Source organism: Passer montanus, unplaced genomic scaffold (genome assembly GCF_014805655.1).
Source record: "Passer montanus isolate IOZ18808 unplaced genomic scaffold, ASM1480565v1 scaffold43, whole genome shotgun sequence".
Lineage (NCBI taxonomy): Eukaryota > Metazoa > Chordata > Aves > Passeriformes > Passeridae > Passer > Passer montanus.
In genome coordinates this window covers 2,168,324-2,193,020 of record NW_024369151.1, presented here as the reverse complement: position 1 = coordinate 2,193,020, position 24,697 = coordinate 2,168,324, and the positions used below count along the sequence as shown (strand labels likewise).

At 48.0% G+C, this 24,697-nt stretch overlaps 1 protein-coding gene across 9 annotated transcripts in view; it reads right to left on the bottom strand.

The window, feature by feature from the left end:
* CACNA1B (calcium voltage-gated channel subunit alpha1 B) overlaps positions 1 to 24,697 on the bottom strand; it is a 298,336-nt gene that overhangs the window by 137,411 nt on the left and 136,228 nt on the right. For all 9 annotated transcript variants that reach the window (XM_039720115.1, XM_039720117.1, XM_039720116.1 and 6 more), the window contains exons 7-9: positions 19,836 to 19,939; positions 6,688 to 6,803; positions 109 to 165 (exon numbers count right to left, since the gene is read on the bottom strand). In XM_039720115.1, coding sequence (XP_039576049.1) covers positions 109 to 165; positions 6,688 to 6,803; positions 19,836 to 19,939 — 277 coding nt within the window. The remainder of the gene's footprint in view (positions 1 to 108; positions 166 to 6,687; positions 6,804 to 19,835; positions 19,940 to 24,697) is intronic.

Below are 24,697 nucleotides of genomic sequence, written 5' to 3'. Positions count from 1 at the left end.
GCCGGGTGCATGCGGGAGGATCCTCCTGGCCGGGAGGAAAGCATGGCAGTGACAGCAGTGGAACCTCTCCCGTGGCACAGGAGGAAAATGCCCAGCAAAGCCACCTACCGTCCAGAGGGGACTTCTCTTCTGCGTTCTTGTCCTCCTCGGCCAGCATGACCTCCTCTGGAAAAGGAAAACCGATCAGGGTCAGCCTCAGGTTCCTCAGAGCCCTGCTCCAACACCGGCTGGTGGGGCAGCAGGAGCCTGTCCCAGGGCCACCCAGCCCACCCCGGCAGAGTCCGCAGTGCAATTCATGGCTCAGGGCTGTGCTTCTCACAGAATTCACAGATTTACTGGGTTGGAAGAGACCTTCAAGATCATCAAGTCCAGCCCAGCCCCAACCCCTCAACTCAACCCTGGCACCCAGTGCCACATCCAGGCTTTGTTAAACACACCCAGGGGTGGGGACTGCACCACCTCCCCAGGCAGCCATTCCAGAACTTTATCACTCTTTCTGCCAAAACTTTTTCCTAATACTCAACCTGTATTTCCCTTGGTGCAGCTGGAGGCTGTGTGCTCTGGTTGTGTCAGTGCTGCCTGGAGACAGAGCCCAGCCCCAGCTGAGCACAGGCACCTCTCAGGAGCTGTGCAGAGTGATGAGGGCACCCCTGAGTCTCCTTTTCTCCAGGCTGAGCACCCCCAGCTCCCTCAGTGGCTCCTCTCAGGGTTTGTGTTCCCAGCCCCTCTCCAGCCTCGCTGCCTCCTCTGGATGCTCTCGAGTGTCCCAAGGTCCTTCTCAAACTGTGGGGCCAGAGCTGGGCACAGCACTCCAGGTGTGCCCTCACCAGTGCCAAGCACAGGGGCAGAGTGACCTCCCTGCTCCTGCTGCCACACCATTCCTGATCCAGGCCAGGATGCCATTCTCAGCCCATGTCCCTCTCACACAGCAGGAGGATCCCAAACCAATCACTTCCTCCATGGGATCTCTCCTCAGAACCTCCCACACCAGGTTCTTCACCAGCTCTCATCCCCAAGGCACCTCTGGAGACCAGGGACCTCACTGTAGACCAGGCAGCACCACAAATCCCACAAGCCCCAGGAAGGTCCCTCATGCCCATCCACACTGGAGACAGTTTGGGGAAGATGCTCCACACCCATCACTGCTCTTTTGTCTCCAAAAGTCAGGATTCAGCAGAGTGGTGACACAGGGTGAGAGCAGCAGGGCCACACGGCAGGAGAGTTGCTGTCACCACAGAGACATCACATCAAATCTTTGTCCAAATAAAATCTCCAGCAAGCTTTCCATGGGGGAGCTCTGCCTGGCACAGTGATTGCAACACCATCCTTCCATTCCTCTGCAACTCATCTCCAAAACACAACCTTGCACTGTCCTCAATTAAAAAAAAATATATAAAACACTAAAAACCAACCTCCCAAAATGGAATAATTTTTATCTGTGTGAAAGACAACCCAATTTCCTGAGGTTTCCCAGGGCACTGCCACCCTCCTGGCCAGTTTGCAGCACTGTGCCAATACTTGAGACCACACTGAGAACCACAGATTTTGGGTTTGCTGCTGGAAACTGATGTGGGGATCTGCCAAAGGACAACCCAAAGCAAACAAAACATTGAGTTGGCAGCTGGTAAACTCCACACTTCCTTCTATTCTTATAAATGGCAAATTCACATGCCTGTAATTCCATCTGTGTGATTTGCGCTCTTAGGAAAACATCTGACAGTGTTCTCACCAAATTTTGCTTTAAAGTCCATTTAAGCCAGTCTAGATGGAAGAGTAACTTCAGAAAAATAAATACAAACCAGAGGCCAAACATCAAAGTGTGTAGCCGAGAGCTGTCTAGAAGGATACCAGAGGGATCAGCCTTATATAAGCCTATATAAGCCACACAAGCCTTATATAATCTCTTTATTAATCATCTGGGAGAGAGAGGGAATGATACTTTAATAAGACAGCAAATTGAGAAGGCTGAAAAATAATACCAAGGGCTGAGGAAGGCTGGAAAAACCAAGCAGAGGGGAAGAAAATACAGAAGTGCAAAGTAATGCACCAGAGATGTGAAAGAAAGGAGAGCTGAAGGGGTAAAAATGTCAGGTGAGCTCAAAGCTGCACTTTAGAAGGTGTAAAGTCCTTCCAAGAACCCATAAGTTGTGCCTGCAATCCCTACCTACAATTCAGGTGGTTTTCAAGACTTCTTAAGACAGGTCAGAAGAGTGAAATGGACTTTTTTAGGCAGTTCAAGAGAGTTCTCTGACCAGCCAACACCTCAGACCAAAAGGTTCTTCTGAAGTGCTCCCCAGGGAAAGCTGTACTGATATTTGGGGGATAAAATATGGAAGGACTGAAATGGCAATTCCCAGTGTGACTGCCCTGAAACACAAGGAGGGGATGGGAGACCCTTCCCAAAGGCTGCTGCTATATTGGATTCCCACCTACAAATTACTCTTACGAGACAATTCTGCAAACCTTGGCCCCAAATTGAGGGTTCTGAATTGGTGCTCAAACAAATCTCCATCCATAAATCACAGCTGGGCTCAGTTTTGCTGTTCCTTTAAAATAACCCAGGCTTTTTTCACCTCTGAAATTCCCTCAAGACTCGCTCTCCTCCTGCAGCCTTCCCAGGTTCTCTCCCTTGATAGTTATTCCTGTCTGCCTCGTGTCCTCTGGGAATCCAAAGGACCACAGCTACCCCAGGAGGTTTTCAAGGCTAAAAAGAGAGCTCAGCAGGTCACTGAGCACTGCCAGGAGGAGTTTTTCACCAGCCAACATCCTGAACAGAGGCTCAGGAGCCTCTTTCCCTTTAGTGATCCCTAACAGAGCCTGGAAGGAGATAATTTGGCACCTGAAAAACCCTTCAAAAACGGTGCCTCTGCATGAGGAGAAATGTTCAGCAGAGAGATGGGACCAGAGCAGCAATTATGAGCCTCCAAACAAAGGCTCAGGGTCTTTGCCAGGGTGTCAGAGCCAGGGGTGTCTCAGCAGCAGGAGGAATTTTTGTTCATTAAGTGCTGGGTTGCAAATAAAGGCAAAGCAGTTGAGAAAGTGGTGCCGCTTCTCCTCTTTGGTGTGGGGAAAGAGGACATGGAGGGCTCAGAGGAGCAGCAGATTACTGGAAATAACTTGCACTCAACAAGTGCAAGAGGTGAGGGAAAACAAAGACTAAATTACTTTAATTTCTGGCTGGGTAAATAGAAATGTTGATAAAAGTGCAGCCCTCAGAAGTGGCTGTCACACTCTCCCAGGGAGCTCTGCTTTGTCTTTGTGGCAATTTCCCTGCCTTGGCATCTCACACGGGGTTCTTTGCTGGAGGTGTCTGTTCCCATCTCTCCCAGGGCCTCAGGGCTCTGTTCTTCTAAAGAAAGCTGAAACCTGAAGTTCAGAGAGCTCTGCCATGCCAAGGGATGGCTTTGAACTTACAGAGGGCTGGCAGAGAGAGGTGACACCATTCCCAAAGCCTGGCACTCAGGAGAACAGAAGCACTCCAGTTTGGTGTGAAAAAGGTGGATTTGGAAAGAATTAAAATGCAAAAGACATGAAACTTGATTAGCCCTGAACAAGAAGACTTAGAGTCTCTGAGAAAAGTGTTTTCCAAATGATTCATGTCTTTGTAAGATAAGAGAAGCATCTTCAAAAGAATATTTGTGGGCTTATAAACTCTTTACTCTGTGTGGAGAACTTGTAGTTCCCTGTTCTTCAAAAATCCCAGCCTTGGAGTTCCTGCAGTTCTGAGGAGTTCAGTGCAGAAAGCAGCAGGAGCAAAATCATTTGCATGGATTGCATCACTTGGCACTTTTTAATTCCTCTGGAAAGGACAACTGTCTTCAAACTGAAGGAGGGGAGGTTTAGATGGGATTTTGAGAAGGAACTGTTCCCTGGGGGGGTGGGCAGGCACAGGGTGCCCAGAGCAGCTGTGGCTGCCCTGGATCCCTGGTAGTGCCCAAGGCCAGGCTGGATGGGGCTTCCACCCCAAACCAGTCTGGGATTCTGTGATAATTCAAATTACAGACATCAATGAGAAACATTAAAGACACTTCAGAGTGGTCAATAACCACAGTGTTAAATTAAAATTATTGTTGCCTGAGGGGTGGTAGGGCACAGGTAAAGGAGTGATTTTAGTCACTCACACTTACCTTGGTCCTAAAACAACACTTCAGGCAAAAACCTGAGCACTACAAAAGACAAAGGCACCTCCTGTCCAGCTCCAGCAACTACACAGAATATGTAAAAAAACTACAGAGCAAAAACCATCTAGGGATTAAAACATCATTTTATGAAGCACTGGAATGCAGCTTTCCACTCTTCCTGCCTTGCATCAAAAATAAACGAGGGGGAAAAAAATCGAACAAACCAAATGTTCAGGGAGGATATTAGAAATATTGGAAACCTGATGAGGCTTCCAGGGGAAGAGAGAGGATTGGGCTGATTGGTTCTGGGTGCTTTAGAGCAGGAAAAAATAAGATGAAACAAGGTAGAGGGAAATTAGAGAAAGAAAAGTAATTAAAAGAACTCCTGAATTCTTCCTCTCGCTGCAGAAAGGCAACAGATTTAAAGTGAGGGCAGGGCACAGCTCCATGGAGTTGGTTTAGTTTTTAAAATCAAACTGGGTGTTAACAATTGGCACTCTTTGCTCCAAGAGTCAACAAGGTCAAGGCTGGCAGAAGGACTTAATTCAATATTCCCAGGAATAATGACCAAATCCTCCAGAGTTCCATTAGAGCAGAATCCCAGGAGCTTTTGCTCTTCCCTTTGTGCAAACAGCTCCTGCCTGGGGCTGCTGCAATTTCTGTCCCTTTCTGTCTGTCTTCCCTGGCTGGATCTCCCCCCTCCAAATCCTGGAGAAGGAATTCCAGATCATTTCAGAGCTGAAATCCCCAAAGCAGACCTGGGAAATCCCCGTGGAGGGCACAGTCCCAATTTTCAGTGCCTCAGTCCTGAAGCCTGGATTCTCTGCTCTGCTTTGCCTTCACGCTGCATTTTTATTCAAAGATTTTATTAACACTGCTAAGCTGATTTTAATTACTGTTATTATTCAGCTGTACTAGGAGGCTCTTTTATATTCCTATTGTGTTCTCAACAATGCCTTTCCAGAGTATTTTTAACATTCCCTGATTCAGCTCTTTTGCATGCACTTCCCTGTTCCACAAAACCTTCTGGCTCATGTGTTATTAGGCTGAAAAATGTGCATTTTCCAGCAGTTTCACTCGAGATTGGTGTGGCATTTATTCAGCCCTGGCAACAAAGAAATTTGGGAAGAGCCAGGAATTCCCACAGGGATGGGAATGGGAGCAGAGGTTGACGGTACATTTTATAATTTCTCCATCCCAAGTTTCTCACAAGCTCAGCTGGTGATGAGCAGAGCAGGCCCCAAAGCGACACAAAGCCACCCTGAACCCTGCTGAGGAATTCTCAGCTCTCTTTTAGGGAAGGAGATCAGGATTGAGAGACCAAAAATCACCAAGAGCCTTAAAAGCAAGACAGGATGAGAAAGGGAGAAGCACAGAGAACCCTGCTCCAGCCACTGGGCAAGGCAGGAATTAATCTGAGTTTGAGACTGCACAGAAGCTGTAAACTAATGAGAAGACAAATTCTAAAGGGAAAGGGAATTCTTTATTTTCTGATTCCTCCAGAAGCACAGAATGAAGGGTGGCTGCCTGAGTTGCTGCTGAACAGTCACAGTGAATAAAAGCCTGACAACACAAGTGGCCCTCGATTGTCACCCAGTGCAGTGCTACAAGAAATAATGGGTTTAAAGCACCACATAAACTGCTGATATTTCTATTTTACATTTCAGTTGTAAAGAGCAAAGATGAAGCTCATCTGTCTAAATGGCACCCAGGAATCTATTTGAGAAACCAGCACTTCTTTTCCTCCCCATCATTGTTTTAAAAGGCCTTTTCACTTGGCTCAGACGTTGAAAAGCAAGCAAGGAGGAAATTACCCCCCATTTTCTTGGTGCTGCATGAAAGAATTGACTGTGGTTATGTCAATATATAAATATCAGCTGCTCCATAAGGCAGAAGGGTTATTGGTAATCGTTGCAGTCTGATAAAAATGCTATTTTCTGTTAAATTAATGTGTCTGGGTCCCAGTTAAAGTTGCTCACGCCTTGCAATAAAGAGCAATGTTCAGTTCCAGTGGTTATAAATCAATGTTAATATGGGCTGGGGGGTTTCGTGCAAGTGATCTTTGTAGCTCATAAAAAATGCTACTTGGGTGGGTTTTACCAGCACAGAAAAAAAGGCTGATAAACCAGCTGGGGCAGGGAGTAAATAAAACAGAAATTACTCATGGAAGGGATTAGTTCTTCTCTGTGCAGGCTTTGGGCACTCGATCACTGTGGATGCAACAGCCTGATCAAAGAGTGAGAAAACGAAGCTCATTTTCTCACTTTCTGAACAGTCTGTTGCATCCACAGATCACTTTTTATAGATCACTTTTTATCCTGTATTAGGACAATTGCTTTGATCTCAGGAATAAAGCTGGCTCAGCTCCTTTAGTTTTGCTTAAACCAAACCGAGATCTTTTTGCAATAACCTTGGTGCAAACGCTCTGAAAGAATTCCAACAAAACCAACGAGTGCTGGCTGGGCCCTCCCAGGCTTGGCCACACCAAGGACTCATTCTGGAGCCCATCACCAGACCTCCCTTGCCCCAAAACACACCAGGCAAGCCTGGGAGGTGCCTGCCTTACCTGCTTTGAAGATCCACTCCAGGTAGCCGTTGAGCTCGCGCTCGATTTGCTGCTGCCTGCGGAGCTTCAGGAACGCCCGGCGGTTCTCCACCCGCTCTCGCTCCTTGGCAAATTCACTGCGGGCACACAAGAGAGGGAAAACCCATCACAGGCAGCCAGGGCAGGCACACAGCCCTCCCCCAGCCTTCCAGGGAGCCTGTGGAGTCCAGGATGGGGGTAGGGAGTGGAAAGCACAGCAAGGGACTTATGGTTGTCCTGGTGCCTTGTGCAGGCTGCCCTAGAACAGAGACTGGACTGAGCTACAGAATAAAGCAGGGATTTATTCAAAGGATCTCCTCCATGGATCCACCTTGGGCAGCACAAGAGCCCAGCCAGGGCTGCACCCAAGATGAACCCAAATGGTCCCAAAATGCACGAGCGCTCACGGGGTCTCTCCCTGGGATCAGCTCTGCTCCATTTGCAGATTGCAGTTCATTGTCCAGTTCCAGCTTTAGCCCATGCAGTCCCATCCTGCTTGTTTTTCTCTCTTCAGCCCACATTGTTTGTGCTCTTGGGCCTGAGATTTGGATCATTTGTCCTTGGTCCCCAGCTGGAGAAGGAATTGTTTTGTCTCCCTGCTCTGTGCAGAGAGCTCACCATCCCCTGATATGAAGCTCAGACCCACACACTAAAGCATTATAGAACGTGAAAAATAGAAAAGCTAAAAGCTGAGGCATCAGTCCAACAAATTATTCCTCAGCTGCCCCTCTCATCCAGAAAAAGACCTGAAAAAATCCATGTGCACACACCACAGCCAGTCATGAAACACAAATTATCATCCTCGATGCTAAAAACCTTCCTCCAGCTCTCTCCACAGCACAATCTCCTCTAGAAACCAAGATTAAGCCACAGACATCAGCAATTTTCTGAAGGGATCTGTTCTTCCCTGTCAGTCTTTCTTCAAGGTTTCCCAGGCAGGGAAGGGACAGGTCATCCAACCATCACAAAAATCACGTCCAAGAACATCCTGCTGGTCTAGCTTGAAGGTGAGAAAAAAGTGCAGCCACCAGGCTGGCAACCCACACTGGGGACTTCCCCAAGGTAATTCCTGGCACCTCTGGAATGTTCTGATTTTCTGGGCACATGAAGGTGTCCAGCTGCCATTTATGGAGCTCTGACCAGCCCCTGCAATCCCTGTTCAAAGCACTCGCTGGAGTGTCCCCCACAAGAGTTCTTCTCTGTGTGGAGAAAGGTGAGATCATGAGGCTTCAATCCCTCAGCACATCTAAATTCTTCTGTGTCCTTCACACCTTCAGTTTACTAATTAATCAGCTAACTAATGATTTGTACTAAAATCCCACCTAATCAACCCACACGTGCTCATCAAAAGCCAGCAAGGAGCAGGAGCTGGCAGAAGGGTGGAAGAATGGGGGGAAAAGGAGCTCCAAGTGGCAGGGGCAGCTTTGCATTCCAAATCTGCAGCTGCTCCTTCAAAGGTGCCACTTGTGCTTCGTTTGGCAGGGATGTGACCCACAGAGAAGAGACTGATGGGAGGGCTGAGCTGGAATATTCATTTTGGAGCACATCCCAGGCTCCTGACTCCCCTCTCCTGCCAGGACAGCCCCTGGGCCCATCCTTGGAGTCCAAACACAGCTCTGAGCTGACAGCTCCCCCCTGGCACTCAGCACACCCCCAGGGTGACCCCAGATCCTGCAAGTGTCAGCTGCGTCACCCTCTTCCCTTTTTGTGCTCTCATTCCTGCTTCAGCCGCTGCTTCCTGGGGCCATGGACCTTCCCTCAGTCTGATTTGTGTCTGGAGCAGGAGGAATGAGATCAGGCAGCATGAGGTGACAATGTGCGTTTCATTTTCCAGGCATGGCGTTAGGGGCTGGCGTCAGCACAGCTCTCCCAAAGGAGGAGACAGCAGCAGTGGGAAGTTTCCTGGAGGACCCCCGTGGGCAGGAAGGACAGCAGATGAGCCATGGCACTGCTCCCTCACCCCTCAGGAGCAGCAAAGGGAGAGCTCTCCTTGCAGAGCTTTTCATCTTCTGCCAGGTCCTGTCTGGCCTGAGGACAGTAAAAGTTACCCAGGACTTGTCCCTTTTATCACAACTTTATATTGCAGAGTCACAAAACAGAAAGGACCCACAAGGATCAGAGTCCAACATCTCAAGTGGAAAGTCTGTACTTTAAAAGTGTAAGAAAATGAGGGAGAAACTGCTGGAAGTTGCAAACCTTCAGCAGTTTCTGTACAGCCAAACTCAGATCTCCCAAGGCACCAGTGAGGGACATTGTGAGGTTAAAGCCATCAGTCCCTCCTGCTCCCTGGAACTGGCACCTTTGGCCACCACAGGATCCCAGAATTGTTTGGGTTGGAAGGGACCTCAAAGCTCATCCAGTACCACCCCTGCCATGGCAGGGACACCTCCCACTGTCCCAGGCTGCTCCCAGCCCTGTCCAGCCTGGCCTTGGGCACTGCCAGGGATCCAGGGGCAGCCACAGCTGCTCTGGGCACCCTGTGCCAGGGCCTGCCCACCCTCCATGGGGAACAATTCCTAATTCCCAATATCCCATCCATCCCTGCCCTCTGGCAGTGGGAGCCATTCCCTGTGTCCTGGCACTCCAGACCCCTGTAAATTGTCTCTCCAGGTTTCTTGCCAGCCCCTTCAGGCCCTGCAAGGCTTCTCCTGGCCCAGGGGCAGCTCCAGCCCTGCTGAAACCTCCTGAGGCTCCTGTGGGCCACTGCTGGAGCTTGTCCACAGCCTTGTCCAGGCATTGCTGTAGAAGTTGGCAATGTAACTTCCAGGAGAAGGCAATTCCTTGGGTCCCTGCTCATAAAACTCTTTCTCAATGCTGCAGAGCTGCTGCACAATCAGGTTCAAGACTGGAGGGTCTTGATTTAGAATCTTCCTGGTGAAAGGAGCTCCACTTGTTCTTTCTCATTTCAGGAGATGGCAGAGAGGTTTGGTGAAGCTGGGACTTGTTAAAAAGAGGGTTTTCTACATGAAATGAAATAATAATGATGTGTTTCTCTTCCACTATGTCCATCACTATTCAGGAACTGAAACATTCCCCATTTGCTACAACTAGAAAACTCCCAGAATTTCCCTTTGAGAGCTCTTCAACAGATTTCAGAACACATTCAAAGAAAGGGGGGAATCATATCAAAATGCCTTATTTCATCTAAAAATATTTCATCTGAAGTTTCCCTGCCAGCTCCAAATGAAAACACAGAGAGCCCCATGGGAAGAGTTGGGAGCAGTAAATAGGTTTCCTCTTTTATTCAGCATAATTCCTATTTATGCCATTGACTTGCAAAAATCTCCCAAATCCCCAGAAAAGAAAAACCTGAGCAGGAATTTGCTCCTTCCTGCCCAGTTTTACCTCCAGGATTTTTTTTTCAGAGCTGGTTTTCCACCGTTTGGCCAGTTCTGGAATGTGTCATGATGTTTTTTGTGAGGGTGGAGAGGTCTTGGCACAGAGCAGCTGTGGCTGCCCCTGGTTCCCTGGCAGTGCCCAAGGCCAGGCTGGAGGGGCTGGGAGCAGCCTGGGATGGTGGAAGGTGCCCCTGCCCACCTTGTAGCTGATTGCACAGAGACAGCAGGAACAAGCAGGATTCCAAGGCAGTGCATCCATCATGGAAACCACATCCAGGCAGGCTCCGTGTGTCACATTTTTCTCCTGGAGAGTGGCCGGTGCTTAGTGTCACCAGAAAATGGATGGTTGCTGCTTTCCACCTTGGTGGGTGGAGGAGGGAAATCAATCTTGCTGTGAAATATGCACTGAGAGAGCCACACCAGGGCAATTCCAGAGCCCCCCGAGCCACACAAGAGACAGAGGCAGCTCCTGAATAACCACCAGGGTCAGTAAACATAATAAACTAATGAAATTCTTATAACTACTTTATCCATGTTGGCCTTAAATTAAAAATCCTGTCACACCAAAGAGGGATAAAAATCAACAACCCACAATCTTCATCCCCTGAGTGTGTGATTAACTTTCCTGTGTGACAGCAGAGAGCTGGGATGGAGCATCCTAAATTCTCCTCCTGCTCTGGCTTGCATGGCACACGCCCAGGGCAGCGGCAGTGCAAGACTGATCACATCCTCAAACCTCTGCAATTCAGGTTTGCTGCTCAGAAATGAGCCAGAAACACTTCCCACTGCGGGGAAGAGGCAGAGAGAGATGAGACAGCACCGCTGTCATCCCTACACTAATAGTCCTGGTGATTAGCGACTCGTAATTACAGCACAGGTAATTAGCTCCTCATTGAGAAGGATCCCACGTTCAGATCTCAGGAAATCTCAGACTCTACACAGCAGAGCAGCCGCCATCCACGGAGCTGAAGTGTTGCTGAGAAAGCAGCAGATCTTGGAAGGACTCTGCCAGCCACTCCTGGAAAGCAGCTGCGAAGAATTTTCAGAATTCCAAGTCTTCAAATTAACATAAAAAAAAAAAAATCCAATGAGTTTTAGGACTGGCTTGGTCTCCAGCCTGAGTACATCCAAGGAATGCATAAAGCTGGGCCTGGATGGCAGGTGACACCTCAGGAGGCATGGGGACAGCCAGTCCTGCCTGGATGTGGGAAATCCAGGACTCCTGGACAAGTGACCAATATGGACAAGCAGAAGCCATTTACTGTTTACCTTACACACATATTTATAGATTCTACAGATTACTAAGTACACACTTCTGGATTGGTGCCTTTGTCTTGTTCACTTGTTTCCTGCCTGCATTTTTCAGAGTATGTGATTGGTTACGGTCCAGGTGTTTCGCAGCGTCTTCAAATTAACATTAAAAAAAAAATCCAATGAGTTTTAGGACTGGCTTGGTCTCCAGCCTGAGTACATCCAAGGAATGCATAAAGCTGGGCAGCCCTCTGTTATCCAGTTCTTGCTGTCTTGGTATTCAGTCTTTCAGCCTCTTCTTTCTTAATTCAGCACAATTTATATTCCAGTAGCCTTGACGAATTCCTGAGGCTTTGATAACAAACTTAGAAGCAGGCTGGCTGGTGCCCACTATGGCCTAACCCTTGCAAATACATTGCAACACCAGGAGAAACAAGGCTTGATAAAGCAATGGATGGAATGTGACACCTCAGGAGGCACGGGGACAGCCAGTCCTGCCTGGAATAACAAGGATTCCATAAAGCAATGGATGGCAGGTGGCACCTCAGGAGCCATGGGGACAGCCAGTCCTGCCTGGAGGAACGCAGCCCTGGGCAGTGCAGAGCAGCCAGGGCATCAGACCAGGGACCAGGCACCCCAAAGGCACCAGCCTTTGGAGTTTCTCACTGAAACTCCTGAAGGAGAGGAGGAAAGGCAACCACAGCAGAGGCTGAAGTAGCCACAGCAGCAGCAGGAGGCAAGGGATGAGAGGAAGGGATGGGGAGAGGAGGGAGGGATTTATTCCCTGTGGCACACAAAGCTGGGAGGATGTTGGTGAGTTAGAAATACACTGTTAAAAGTTAAAAACTTGGCTTGGGGAAGAAAAATCTGAATAGAAAAGCAATGCAGTTTCCAGCTGCCTGGACATGACCCAGAGCTGGGAAGATACAAACTCAAGAGGACAAATCTTATCTGGCACTTTGCACCCACAAGGGCTGCAAACAGAATGACATGAGAGCAGCAAAAACACAGATTTCTTCCCCATAACATCAGATCTTTACCACAGCAAGGACCAGGAAAAGTTCAGGATGAACTTTGATTATTCTCATCTGACTTTGATTATTCTCATCCACAGACAAAATCCCCAGAAATCTGCAGGCAAAACTAAAAATAATTTGCTGTCTCTAACTTACTGCTCTGAAAACATGAATAGAGATGAACGTAGTGTATTGTTAAATCACTGGTTTCAAATAGTTCTAAACATCAGGCCCAGGTCACCACTGAACACAGGCAAAGCACCTTGATTGGAAAGGCCCCATGGAACAAGAAGGAAAAGCATGGAAATGCACCTCATTTGGGCAAGGAAAAACCTGAGGGAGGTGAAAGGAAGCCCATCCGTGGGGCACAGGGAGAGCACACTGAAAACTGCTGGAACGAGAGGAAACCAAACAATGGATTCACCTGAAAAGCCAGATTTTTTTTTAGAATTCCTTTGTGCTGGTGACAGTTGGCACCGCTAAGAGAAGTTTTACTGCAGCTTGCTGAAAAGTCTGAGTTTGTTAAAGAAGGAAAGCCCACAGGCCTGAGCTGACAAAGCTCTGTGGCTCCTCACCCTCAGGCTGTCCCAAGAAACACATTTTTGTTTCTATTTCATCTGGAGCTGCAGCCAGCCAGGATCCCACTGGGAAAGGTCCAGGATGAGCCCAAAGAGCTGCTTAACCCATCCCAATGTCCAGCACTGAGGAATAAGCACTGGCTCCATCAATCCTGTACAGGGAGAGCTGCTCCTGCTTCCTCCTCCTTGCTCTAAAGAGGGGAAATCTCATCTCTCCTCCAGCAGCTGATAAGGGATGGGAGTATCTGGAGAGAATGATCTCTGAGCACCCAGTCAGACTTCACCGTCACTTTAATCACTGCCAGAGCAACAAGAGGCTTCAAAAATGGGAAATGTCCTGTATTTCTGGGGAGAGAAGAGGAACAGCACAGAGGTGAAGCATTCAATGCATCTTTCTCCTTTCCTTTGTCTTCAGATTCAGCTTATGCCAATTTGATTTTGATTCCCCCTAATCTGATTTGAAAACTGCAAGTGCCACAACTGGGCAAACCTGGCTGGAAGGAGGAACTGACAAAGGGAGAGAAAGGAGTTCAAAAGCCCCATTTATCTCCTCGCCTCAGCCTGCTGCCATTGCAGGATGAACCTCTGGTTCTGTTCAAGTTCCCCCTCCAAGGACAAAGCAGAGGCCCCATGAAATTCAAATTTAGGTCTCCTCTGTATCATTTTTGTATTCCAGGCTTTGATTTCCATTGTGGCTTAAGAGAAGGGCAAATAAAGGAAGTCCAGCTCTCCTGGACTAACCAAAACCACAGAAGGAGCAAAGGACCCACATTCAGTAGGATCAGTCACTGCCCCCTCCTGCAAGAAACCAGGAAAGAAAAATTTCTCCCTCATTTTATGTTTGCAATGTTGGCTTTGTTAAAAAGGGTGATGAGCAAAGAAAAAGGGAAAAAAGAATTCTGCCCTTTTCTTCTCTTTCCCCTCCCTTTTAAGCACAGCCTCAGAACAGACTAAAAGCATGGAGGAAGCCAGAATCTCATCTCTTTCCATGATGCAGCTCTTCTGCTGCAAATAATTAACACCAGGCAAAGTCAGATCACAGCAGGTACCAGTGGACTGGGAACAAATGTGCAGGGAAATGAAGGATTGTCTCCGTAATGAGGGGAAGGAGGACAGAAGAACACTTTGCCATTGTGACAAATTAATCAGCACCGCTCTCCTCCAGCCTCTGCACGTCTTGCAGGCGGAGGTTTTATGATCTCAATCTGGCAAAAGTCCTCAGAATGGGAAAACTTGTCATGAAATTCAGCAGGGCAAGTCCCCGAGGCAGCTGGGGTCAGGGAGGTGGGGATGGGGCTGTGCTGCCTCCCAAGGAGCTGCTCCAACACCCCAAAAACCACAGTGACCCCAGGACAGCAGAGACACAGACATCCCCCGGGGAGCCTGGAGCACAGCACCAGGAGGGTGTTTGCTGGGATCAAGCACCCAGACTCCAGACTGCTCAGAAAAGGGTGAGATAAAGCATTAAAGCCCTTTTCCCTGCCCCTTGTCCCCTCAAAGTGCCAGCACAGCTGGAGCTGTGTCCCCTGCCAGGCTCCCGCTGGCACAAAGCTGCTGTACCCATTCCAAATGTCTCCCCACAGTCCTTGTGACCCCTTAGGCCTGAAGGTCCTTCAATAAATATACCTGCTTTTTATTGCCTTAATTTTGTCTGGCCTCTGTTTTTAGGTAGCCTGAGAAAGGCCTCACCCTCCCCAGGTGATCCCATAAAACAGAGGTGTGGCACACCCAGGACCAGAGCAGTTCTGGATAAAGCACAGCCCTGGCCTTGCGGAGCATCTCCAGCTCGGCTCTCGCAGCCAGATGAGTAAACCCTGGCAGCAACCATCACTCTTCACTGCCTGGGCTGGAAATACCTCAGGCTTCACCGTAAATATTTGAGGACATGACAAGCAGCATTTTTCACACTCCAGAGGCGCAGACTCGCAGGATCCCAATGCATCACTCTGGGAGCATGGTCTCTCTGGCCAGAATTCCGGCTGTCTCGCCACCCTCAGTGTTCCCCCCACCTGAATCCGTGCCAAAAAGCACTTAGCCTTGAAATAAGTTCAATCATCTTCCTCCCAGCATCCCAGGATAACGTTTATCCTCTTTGCATTGTGTAATCCTAAGCATCAAAACAGTTCACCAATGTATTGTGTGGCATCATGCAGCTCATTAGCAGGCAAAATTAATACCCGAGCTGTAGGAAACCCCATAATCCCAGCAGGCTGTGGGAAATGCTGGGAGCTGGGAGGTGAACAGCAGCAGGAGGAGAAAGAGAGCATTGAAGGGGCTGCTGAGGGAGGGAACACTGTGAAGATAAAGTGTGAAGGGGATGGGGTGGAGATGAGGTTGGGATGGGAATGAGGATGGGGTGGGGATGGGGTATGCCAGGGCAATGGGTCCTCAGCCAGGTAATAACTGACACAGATTTCATGTATTTCAGAAGGCCATTAATAATATTTTTAAGAAACCCATACTTTTATACCCTAGTTTGTTACAGGTGGACCTAATTTGTCCTTTTACTTAAAACACCATCAGGCCAATTAAGAAACCACTCTTTGATAAAGAAATCTCCATAACACATTCCACATGTGCACAACGACAGGTGCAGCAGGTTAAGATAAGAATTGTTTCTCATTCTTTTCTCTGATCTTCTCAGCCTTCCCCGGAAAGGCTGGGACAGTTGTGTTTCTCTCTGTGACCAGAGAGCTGCTGCCACAGGGGATGAGGATGGGGTGCCTAGCCCTTGGGGACACAGGGCAAGAAACCAGAATTAAATCAGAAGAAGATTCACTGTGGGGCAGCACTTCCCACTGCATGTGGGGATTTTCCCCTCCTCGCTGCAAACCATGGGCAGAGCTCAATAAAAAATTCATGGGGATCATCCCATTCTGTGTTGTGGCCAGAAGGGAAGCTGTGACATCCTAAGCAGCAAATGAGCCTGTGTTTGAGGGACACAGGAGGGCAGCTGGGGTCAGCATTTCCTGCCATGGTTTGCAGTCAGAACAATCTTGTGGTGCCACCAGAGGCAGGCAATCTTTTCTTTTTTTTTTTCTTTTCTTTTTTTTTTTTTTGGTGGAAAAGTTGTATTCCCCTGTATTACTACCTAGATCACAAACAAAGAGTTTACAAATTCTTTAATAAAAATAAACTCCCACTGCAGTCAGCACAGGAAGATGTTCCAAGGGAAATACATTATGGAGGACACAAATTCCTAAATATTTTCACCACTGCAGTTGTTCCACTCTTAGAAAATGCCACCTCTGTTTTTGGGAAGTAAGGTGCCCCAGCTTTTGAAACAGGGATAGCATCACCCAAGGGCCTGGAGGGATGGGCAAGCAAAATTTGAAGCAAGTGTCAAATCTTCTAATTCCACCTAGTTTTTAATTATTTATTTTTATCATTTATATTTTCCTTTTTCTTGTGTTTGTCTGTGACTGGGGACTCACCCCAGCACAATTCCCAGCACATGGATGGGCAGAACACAGCCATGTCCTGAATGTCAGAATTCCACAGGTCACAAGCAGGCAGAAGGAAATGAGCTCCTGGATGTTATTGGTATCACAAGGGAGAGGGATTTCTCCTCCTGGTTTCCTGGCTCTGTGCACTCCTGAGCTCCCAAATCAGCAGTGACACTCAGCAAAAGCTCTGCAGAAGGAAATAATCTGTATTTTTCTGCTCTATTGGGTTCTGCAGGGCTGCTGAGTTTTCTTGGTTCACATAAGAATCAAGCATCAAGGAAGGAAAATGGAAAGGGGAGGAGTACAAAGTGAAGAGCAGGGAGGAAAATCCCCCACAAGGGACACAAAACCACTGCTCCAGAGGCTGCTGAGTCCTGCTGGAGAGCCCCAGATATTCTGTAAAAAACCAACCAAACTCCCTGGATTTCAGGAGCTGCTGCCCTGTGCACCTCTGACCACTGCACCACTCCAGGAAATCTCATTCCCCCTGGAAAACAACACAGAATTCCCTGTATTTCCTGTATTTCTGTGATACAATTTCTGTATTTTCCAGTGCTGTCCAGCCTGGAAAGGAGGAGCTGATCCCAGTTTCCCCAGTCAGAGTCCCACCTTTAGCACTGGGGTGAGCAGCTCCAGCCCAGCATCCACAGAGAGCCCAAAATCCCTATGGCACCACCAGGAATTACTGAGCTTCTTGGAGCCCACCTGGGGCCCGAGACTGGGGCTCATTTCTATATTCTGTCTTTTCCAAACTTCCACATCTCCCATCCCTTCCCTGCCTTTGCTGCTGCTACAGAATCATGGAATCCTTCAGTTGGAAAAGGCTTCTAAAATCAGCAAATCCAACCATCAGTCTTGGCTTCAAGTGCCACCTCCACACAGTTTTTGAACACTTCCAGGGATGCTGACACCTTGGGCAGCCTATTGCAATGTTCCCCACACCTTTCCATGAAAAAACTCTTCTTATATCCAACCTAAGCCTCCCCTGGCACAACCTGAGGCCATTTCCTCTCACCCTGTCCCATGATTTCAGAAGAATCAGCAGAAAGGGAAGGTTGTTTGCTCTTTATTTCAACACAGGTTTCATCTCCTGTTGCACATTTTGGGAGCAGGTGATTCTGGGCATTCCAACAGGGTCAGTTTTCTAAGATTTCCTCAAACAGGCAATCCCAGGAGCCAAACCCACTCAATCAACTTTGTTTAATTGAACAGGGTGTTGCCAGGAGTCTCCATTGCAGGAGCTGGTGCTGATGCTGTCCCTGGGATGTTATGGCTTTGTGTCCTTGAGTGAAGCTCTATCCTATGGAAGTCAACTTCTCCATGCCTTTCTCCATGCAGGCAAACAAAAACTCCAAAAGAAATTTCTCTTCTTTTTTTTTTTTTTTTTTTTCCTTTTTTTCTGTTGAGCTGTCTGGGCTTTTGGCTGCAGAACACATTGACAACAGTCTCTGCTTTCTGAGGGCCTTTCCTATTTTCTGGTGTCTTCTTATCTCCATTCAGACACAGAATCATGGAATGGTCTGGCTTTGAAAGGACTTTAAAGCTCATCCCATCCCACCCTCTGCCATGGCAGGGACACCTCCCACTGTCCCAGGCTGCTCCAAGCCCCAATGTCCAGCCTGGCCTTGGGCACTGCCAGGGATGCAGGGGCAGCCACAGCTTCTCTGGGCCTCTCACTGGGAAGGATTTTTATACATTTTATACTTTTTTCCTTCCCTGCTCAGCAGCTCCAAGCCCACCAGGAATCCTCTGCTCTACACCTGTGCTGTGATGTTTATTTCCTCAGCCTCTCCCTAGGAATTATTCCAGGCAAGGACGTCAAATCAAACCACTCTGTGAAACAGAAATTAAAAGCTCCCCTCTGTGAGGAAGATTTTCTCATCCTCACCATTAACAAAGGGAATCCTGCACAGAGCTGTGTTTTTATGAGGAGATACACATTTATATAATATTCATATTTTGCCCCAAGCAACAAGAGGCTTTCAGGAGAGTCAGACAGAGGTCTCCAGCTCCTGCTCACCAAACCCCTTTGATTCCAGCACAAAGGAACAGGAGCCTGCAGGATTTTGTGTTGGTTTGAATCCCACTGTGGAAGGAGGGAGATGAGGCACCTAATGAACCACACTCAGCCCTGTTGGGGTAATCCCTGAAAATCAGCCATCAGACAAAGCCTCTGATACACCAGGATGCCCTATAAATGGATTTGTTCAATTATTAATGGCTTTGGTCAGTTATTGATCAATTATAAATGGCTTTGGTCAGTTGTTTATCAGTTATAAATGGCTTTGATCAGTTACTGATTATAATGATTATTCCTGCACTGAAGAGTGTGACACAGCCTCACCCACAGCCCTCTCCCTTCCTCAAACACCACTGCACTGCTGCCCACAGCCTGTGCTTTGAGGAGGAAAATAATAACAAAACAATAGAAATCAGCATTTATATGTTCTTTGGAAAAGATTTTCTCCAGTCACTCTAAAAAGGCAGAGGAAAGGTGCAGCACTGAAGGGCTTTTACCACACAGCAACAACAACTCATTTTTTCTTCCCCTGCTGCCAAGAGGCAGAAAAAAATCCAGATTTTAATACATCTCTGTGATCTGAATCACCTGCATGATCTAAGAAGAGACTCAGTGCAGAATGAGGTGCCAAAGTCTGAGAGCTTTCTAGTCCTGGAGTGTGTTAATTCCAGATCACATCTCCTCAGATGCTGGGAGAGTTCCAGCTTCAGTCTTGGCACCTTGATTCCTGCAAAGGTCCAAACCCAAAACTCAGCTGCAACAAACACCAAATCCCTGGCTGACCCCTGGGGTTTGAACATCAAGGAACCAGCATGTCCCAAAATCCAGACATTGGCTCAAGCAGGCAGAGATCAAACAACCAAAACAAATCAACAGAAAAATCAAACACCAGAAAACAAACAAACAAAAAAATCACCAAAAAAAATCCCAAAACCTGAGATATTTTAATTGCTTTGAGTCAAGCAGGCAGAGATCAAACAACCAAAACAAATCAACAGAAAAATCAAACACCAGAAAACAAACAAACAAAAAATCACCAAAAAAAATCCCAAACCTGAGATATTTTAATTGCTTTGAATTTGAACTTCCCCTTTCCCCAGGCTGCACAACAGCATTATCCACATTTCCATGTCATATTCCAGCATTTTATTGGCACAACAGGTTCCTGATGGCTTTTCAAGGTAGCACAGAAGTGTTGGCTGCACTGCCCCAAATCAGTCTAATTCCCCACAGAAGTTCACTTCACTCTTGGGTCTGGATTCAGAATCATCTCAGTGCAGGGTTTTTCACCAGCCTGTCCCCCCCACCCTAGGGCTGTACAGAAATATCCCCCTGCAAGGAGAGGAGGGGGTGGGATATGTGGGAAGGGGACACAGCATGATGTGTCACCCATCTCTCTCAGCAATATCCCCCCAGTGCTAAAATCAACACATCTTCCCCTTTAATACCCAGGTGGGGACAGAAATTAATGAGTGCCTTACCCTGATAAGACGCCCAGCACCAAGTTGAGCATGAAGAAAGAGCCAATGATGATGAGAGGGATGAAGTAAAGCCAATTCCAGGTATTTCCTGCAGCGTCGTTTGTCTGGAAGCAAAGGGAAAAGAGAGAGACAAACACAAGTATTATTTCACCTGGGAAAGAAAACACCACCCAGAACATGCAGGGCAGAGGAAATTCCCCTTGGAATTCCATGGGAGTGTCCACCACTGATGTCCTGGTCAGTCCTGCTGTGTTCACCGGCTGAAATTCCAGCCAAAGACCTGATTGTTCCAACATTCACACCATGGTTTTTCCTCTCTAGCTCTAGTGTGGAGATCCCTCTGCTATCTCTGTCAATGACCTGGTGAGGGGATGGGGTTCACAGGTGACACCAGGCTGGGTGGGACGTGCATGTGCTGGAGGGCAGCAGGGCCTGCAGAGGGGTCAGCCCAGGGTGGATCCATGGAGTCACACCATGGTCTGAGGGTCAGCAAGGGTCCTGTCCTTGGGTCACAGCTCCAGACTGGGGCTGGAAAGCTGGGAAAGGCCCTGGGGGTGCTCTAACAGTGGCTGGACATGAGCCTAGATGTGCCCAGGTAGGCAAGAGGCCAATGGCACCTTGGCTGTCCCAGCCATGTGTGTCCAGCAGGACCAGAGTAGTGACCACCCCTGTGCTGGGGCACCTCAAATCCTGCCTCCAGTCCTGGGCTCCTCAAGAAGGACCTTGAGGGGCTGGAGTGTGTCTAGGAAAGGGAATGGAGCTAGAGAAGGGGCTGGAGCCCCAGGAGAGGCTGGGGGAGCTGGGAAGGGGCTCAGCCTGGAGAAAAGGAGGCTCAGGGGGGACCTTGTGGCTCTGCACAACTCCTGACAGGAGGGAACAGCCAGGGGGATTAGGCTGTGCTCCCAGGAAACAGGGACAAGAGGAGAGGGAATGGCTCAGGCTGAGCCAGGGGAGGTTTAGAGTGGATATTAGGGAAAATTCCTTCATGGAAAGACTGCCCAGCCCTGGCACAGCTGCCCAGGGCAGTGGTGGAGTCCCATCCCTGGAGGGATTTCAAAGCTGTGTAGGGGACATGGGTCAGTGCTGGGGGAACAATTACCTTAAAGACCTTTTCCAACCTAAACAATTCCACAGCTCCAGGCTGACCCTGCTGCAGGACCAAAACCCATTTTTAGGTGGCCTAACCCTGTGCAGGCTCTCTGCAGCAGCCTCCTCCCTCCCCAGCTCGGCTCTAACTCCCAGCACCACATTTCCATCTGAATGCAGCCACGCCAGCAGGGAACCACTGCCTTCCCTAAAGCTGGGCTGCAGTTCAGCCCACAATCTGCTCACACCCAGACAAGGAGTCTGCAAGAAACCTGGGATCTCTGGAATATGGAATTCCACATCTGCTCACTCAGCACCTCGGGCTCCTGCCAGCCAAGCCCACCCTGAGCAGGCAGCAGCGGCAGATGAACAGGAGGGGAGGGTGGTGCAGTTTATGACAAAGTTTCTGCATTCATCAGCCACGAGGGAGCTCTTTGGGGAAGTGCTGAACAGGAAAATGCCACATGGCCATTGACAGAATCCCAGTGCTGAGGAAAATGCAAATTCCTCTCTTGTGCAGGAAGAATGCAGCAATCTGAGGATCTGATGTTGGGTGGAAGGAAAAGGAGAAGAGGAGCAAAAAGGAAAGTAAAGACCTAAACACATTCTTCTCATCCTTCTTCCTCCTCCTGCAGAGGGTAAAAAAACCCCAGGAACCCTGAGCTCACCTCCCTGCCCAAAGGGAGAGAAAAGCTCAAACACCACCTGGCAAAAACGGCATTAATTCTGATATTGGTGCTTTAACTTATTTTCTTTGATGCTTTTTGGTCACTCTTCCCTATCATATTCCCAAGAGTAATTTTTCTCGCAGGATTCACAGAAGGAAATGCTTTAAATGTGCTTTACCTCAGCCATGCATGTACCTGCTGCCACCTCAAAAGTTTCTATATAAGAAGTCACCCAATGAACAGGTAAAACCTACATCACAGCATTTCTGGCAGGTGATAACATTTATTGCACTGGTGGAAGTAAATTCTTGCATTCTCCTCGTTCTTCTGCAGAGGGTAAAGAAAACCAGGAACCCTGAGCTCAGCTCTCTGCCCAAAGGCAGAGCCCCAAAAAACTGCTCTCAAACACCAGCTGGCAAAAACTGTATCCATTCTCACTGATATTGGTGCCTTTAACTTATCTGTGCTGCTTTTGGCCAGTGCTCCCAACCATATTTCCAAGAATAATTTTGCTTGCAGGACTCAGAAAAGGAAGCACTTTCAATGTGTTTTACCTCAGCTGTGCACGTACCTGGTGCCACCTCAAAAGTCTCTGTATGAGAAGTCACCCAATGAACAGCAACCCCCAAACTGTCAGAGTATTTATCACAGGTGATAACATTTAGAACATTTATATATCAATGCAGGGAGCCCCAGCTGGGGAATAACATGCTCTGACTCCATGACTCAGAAGGGTGAACAATTGCTTTATTAAGTTATATTATATTACACTACATACTATACTATATACTATACTAAATAAAAACCTGTGATCCTTCCCAGTCATGACACAGCTTTGACCCAATTGGTCAATCAGTCCAAACAACCCTCAGCAGAGTCCAATTAACAAACTCCATTCAATAAACAATCTCCATAACACATTCCACATGTGCCAAAGAACAGGAGCAGCTAATAGAGAGAAGAATTGTTTTCTCTTCTCTCTCTGAGCTTTCTCACTGCCTTCCTCAGGAAAAATCCTGCAGGAGAGAATTATGTCTCTCTCTGTTCAGAGAATGTGAATACCACAATTTATATATAACATTTATAGCACTGACACAAGTAAATACTCTTGAGGTTTGTTAATAAGGGTGCATGTCTGCACAAATCCTTCCTCCAGGATCAAACACGAGACCAGCATCTCCCCAAATAGCAAACACCACTCAGGAATGGCTGTGTCAGTTGATCAGTGACTCAGAGGAGAGGAATGGGCACTCAGCAACCTCACCACAACTCCCCCTGCTCAAGGCAGAACCAGCATGTGAGGGACAAATGGATCTGAGGAGAAACAGCCCAGAGCAGAAATGCAGGGAAGGCTCTGAGCTGCCCAGTTAGGGTTTTGAAAGCCTTTGGAATACCTAACATCCCACCCCAGTTCTTCATTCCCTGGTTTGACTTTCCATTCTTCTCTCTCTTTGCTTTCAGCTCTCCCCTTGCCCTGTTCTGCCCGGCATCTCTGCAGATGGGTTTGGAGGGAACAGGGAAACTCATCCTCAGCACTTCCTTCCCAACATGAGGGAAAAAGGAGCCAATGATGATGAGAGGGATGGAGTAAAGCCAATTCCAGGTGTCACTTGTGGCATCATTTGTCTGGAAACAGAATAAAAGGAGGAGTGGGGAAGTGTCTGGGGCAATTTTACATTTAGGGTTTAAATTTAGGGGCTGTTCTTCAGCTCTCATCTGGTCAATCAAACAGCTCTGGTTGCAGGAAGCAGACCCCATCCAGGGAGGGCTCAATGGGTCCCTTCCAGCTCAGGACATTCCATGGTTCTGTGAGGCTGGGAATGCTGTCAGCAAGCCAAGGGGGGCTGGAGAGCCCATGGGGGGGTGAGCTGGAGGAAGGAACAGATGGTAGAAGGGAAAACCACATAAACATGCAAAGGGAGTGCAGCAGGTTCACTGCTGCCAAACGATCGTTTATCATTTATTTCTCCATTTGAAGCCCAAACTTGGCCACAGATCCACAATTCCATGCCATGATCAAAGCCCTTAAAAACGAAATGTGTTGAAATACAATCAATTACCCCCCCTTCCCTGAGCATTTGCTGAGTTACCTCCTGCTCAGGGCAGGTGTTCTTCAGCTCTCATCTGGTCAATCAAACAGCTCTGGTTGCAGGAAGCAGACCCCATCCAGGGAGGGCTCAATGGGTCCCTTCCAGCTCAGGACATTCCATGGTTCTGTGAGGCTGGGAATGCTGTCAGCAAGCCAAGGGGGGCTGGAGAGCCCATGGGGGGGTGAGCTGGAGGAAGGAACAGATGGTAGAAGGGAAAACCACATAAACATGCAAAGGGAGTGCAGCAGGTTCACTGCTGCCAAACGATCGTTTATCATTTATTTCTCCATTTGAAGCCCAAACTTGGCCACAGATCCACAATTCCATGCCATGATCAAAGCCCTTAAAAACGAAATGTGTTGAAATACAATCAATTACCCCCCCTTCCCTGAGCATTTTCTGGGTTACCTTCTGCTCAGGGCAGGGCAGGGCCTGGCTCTGTTTGCTCTGCCTGGCTTACAAGGATCCAGGACAAATTCACATTTGGATATGGTGACAAACACCAGGCAAAAGTGGTGACATAGTGCTCCTGAGAAAGCAGAGCCTCCTTGGATGTGCAGCACCTTTCCCAGTGCTCCCAGGTGTGAGAGATGAGCAATGCGATGGTTGACTCTCACAATTAAAAGGCAAATATCCTGTATATATGTTAGAAGAAGTATTATAGATTTATAGTTATTGTTTTATAGATTTATAGTTATGTTTTATCACAATTAAAAGGCAAATATCATGTATATATGCTTGGAGAAGTTTTATAGATTTATAGTTATGTTTTACCCCCCTTGCATTGTTATCAGGGTTGCCTGGGTTTGGGACATTCAGACAGGGTTGGCTCGTCACTATGGCAACAGCAGACCTCCAAAAAAGATGTCAGGAAGTGATCTCCACCACTGGACAGGGAGGAGGAGTTGATGGACAGAACTTTAGGGGGGCTGAAGGGTTAAAAGGCGAAACCTCCATTGTGTGGGTGAGCACATGGTGGGAAAAATCCTCTTCTCCCCATGCTGTAATATTGTGTCTA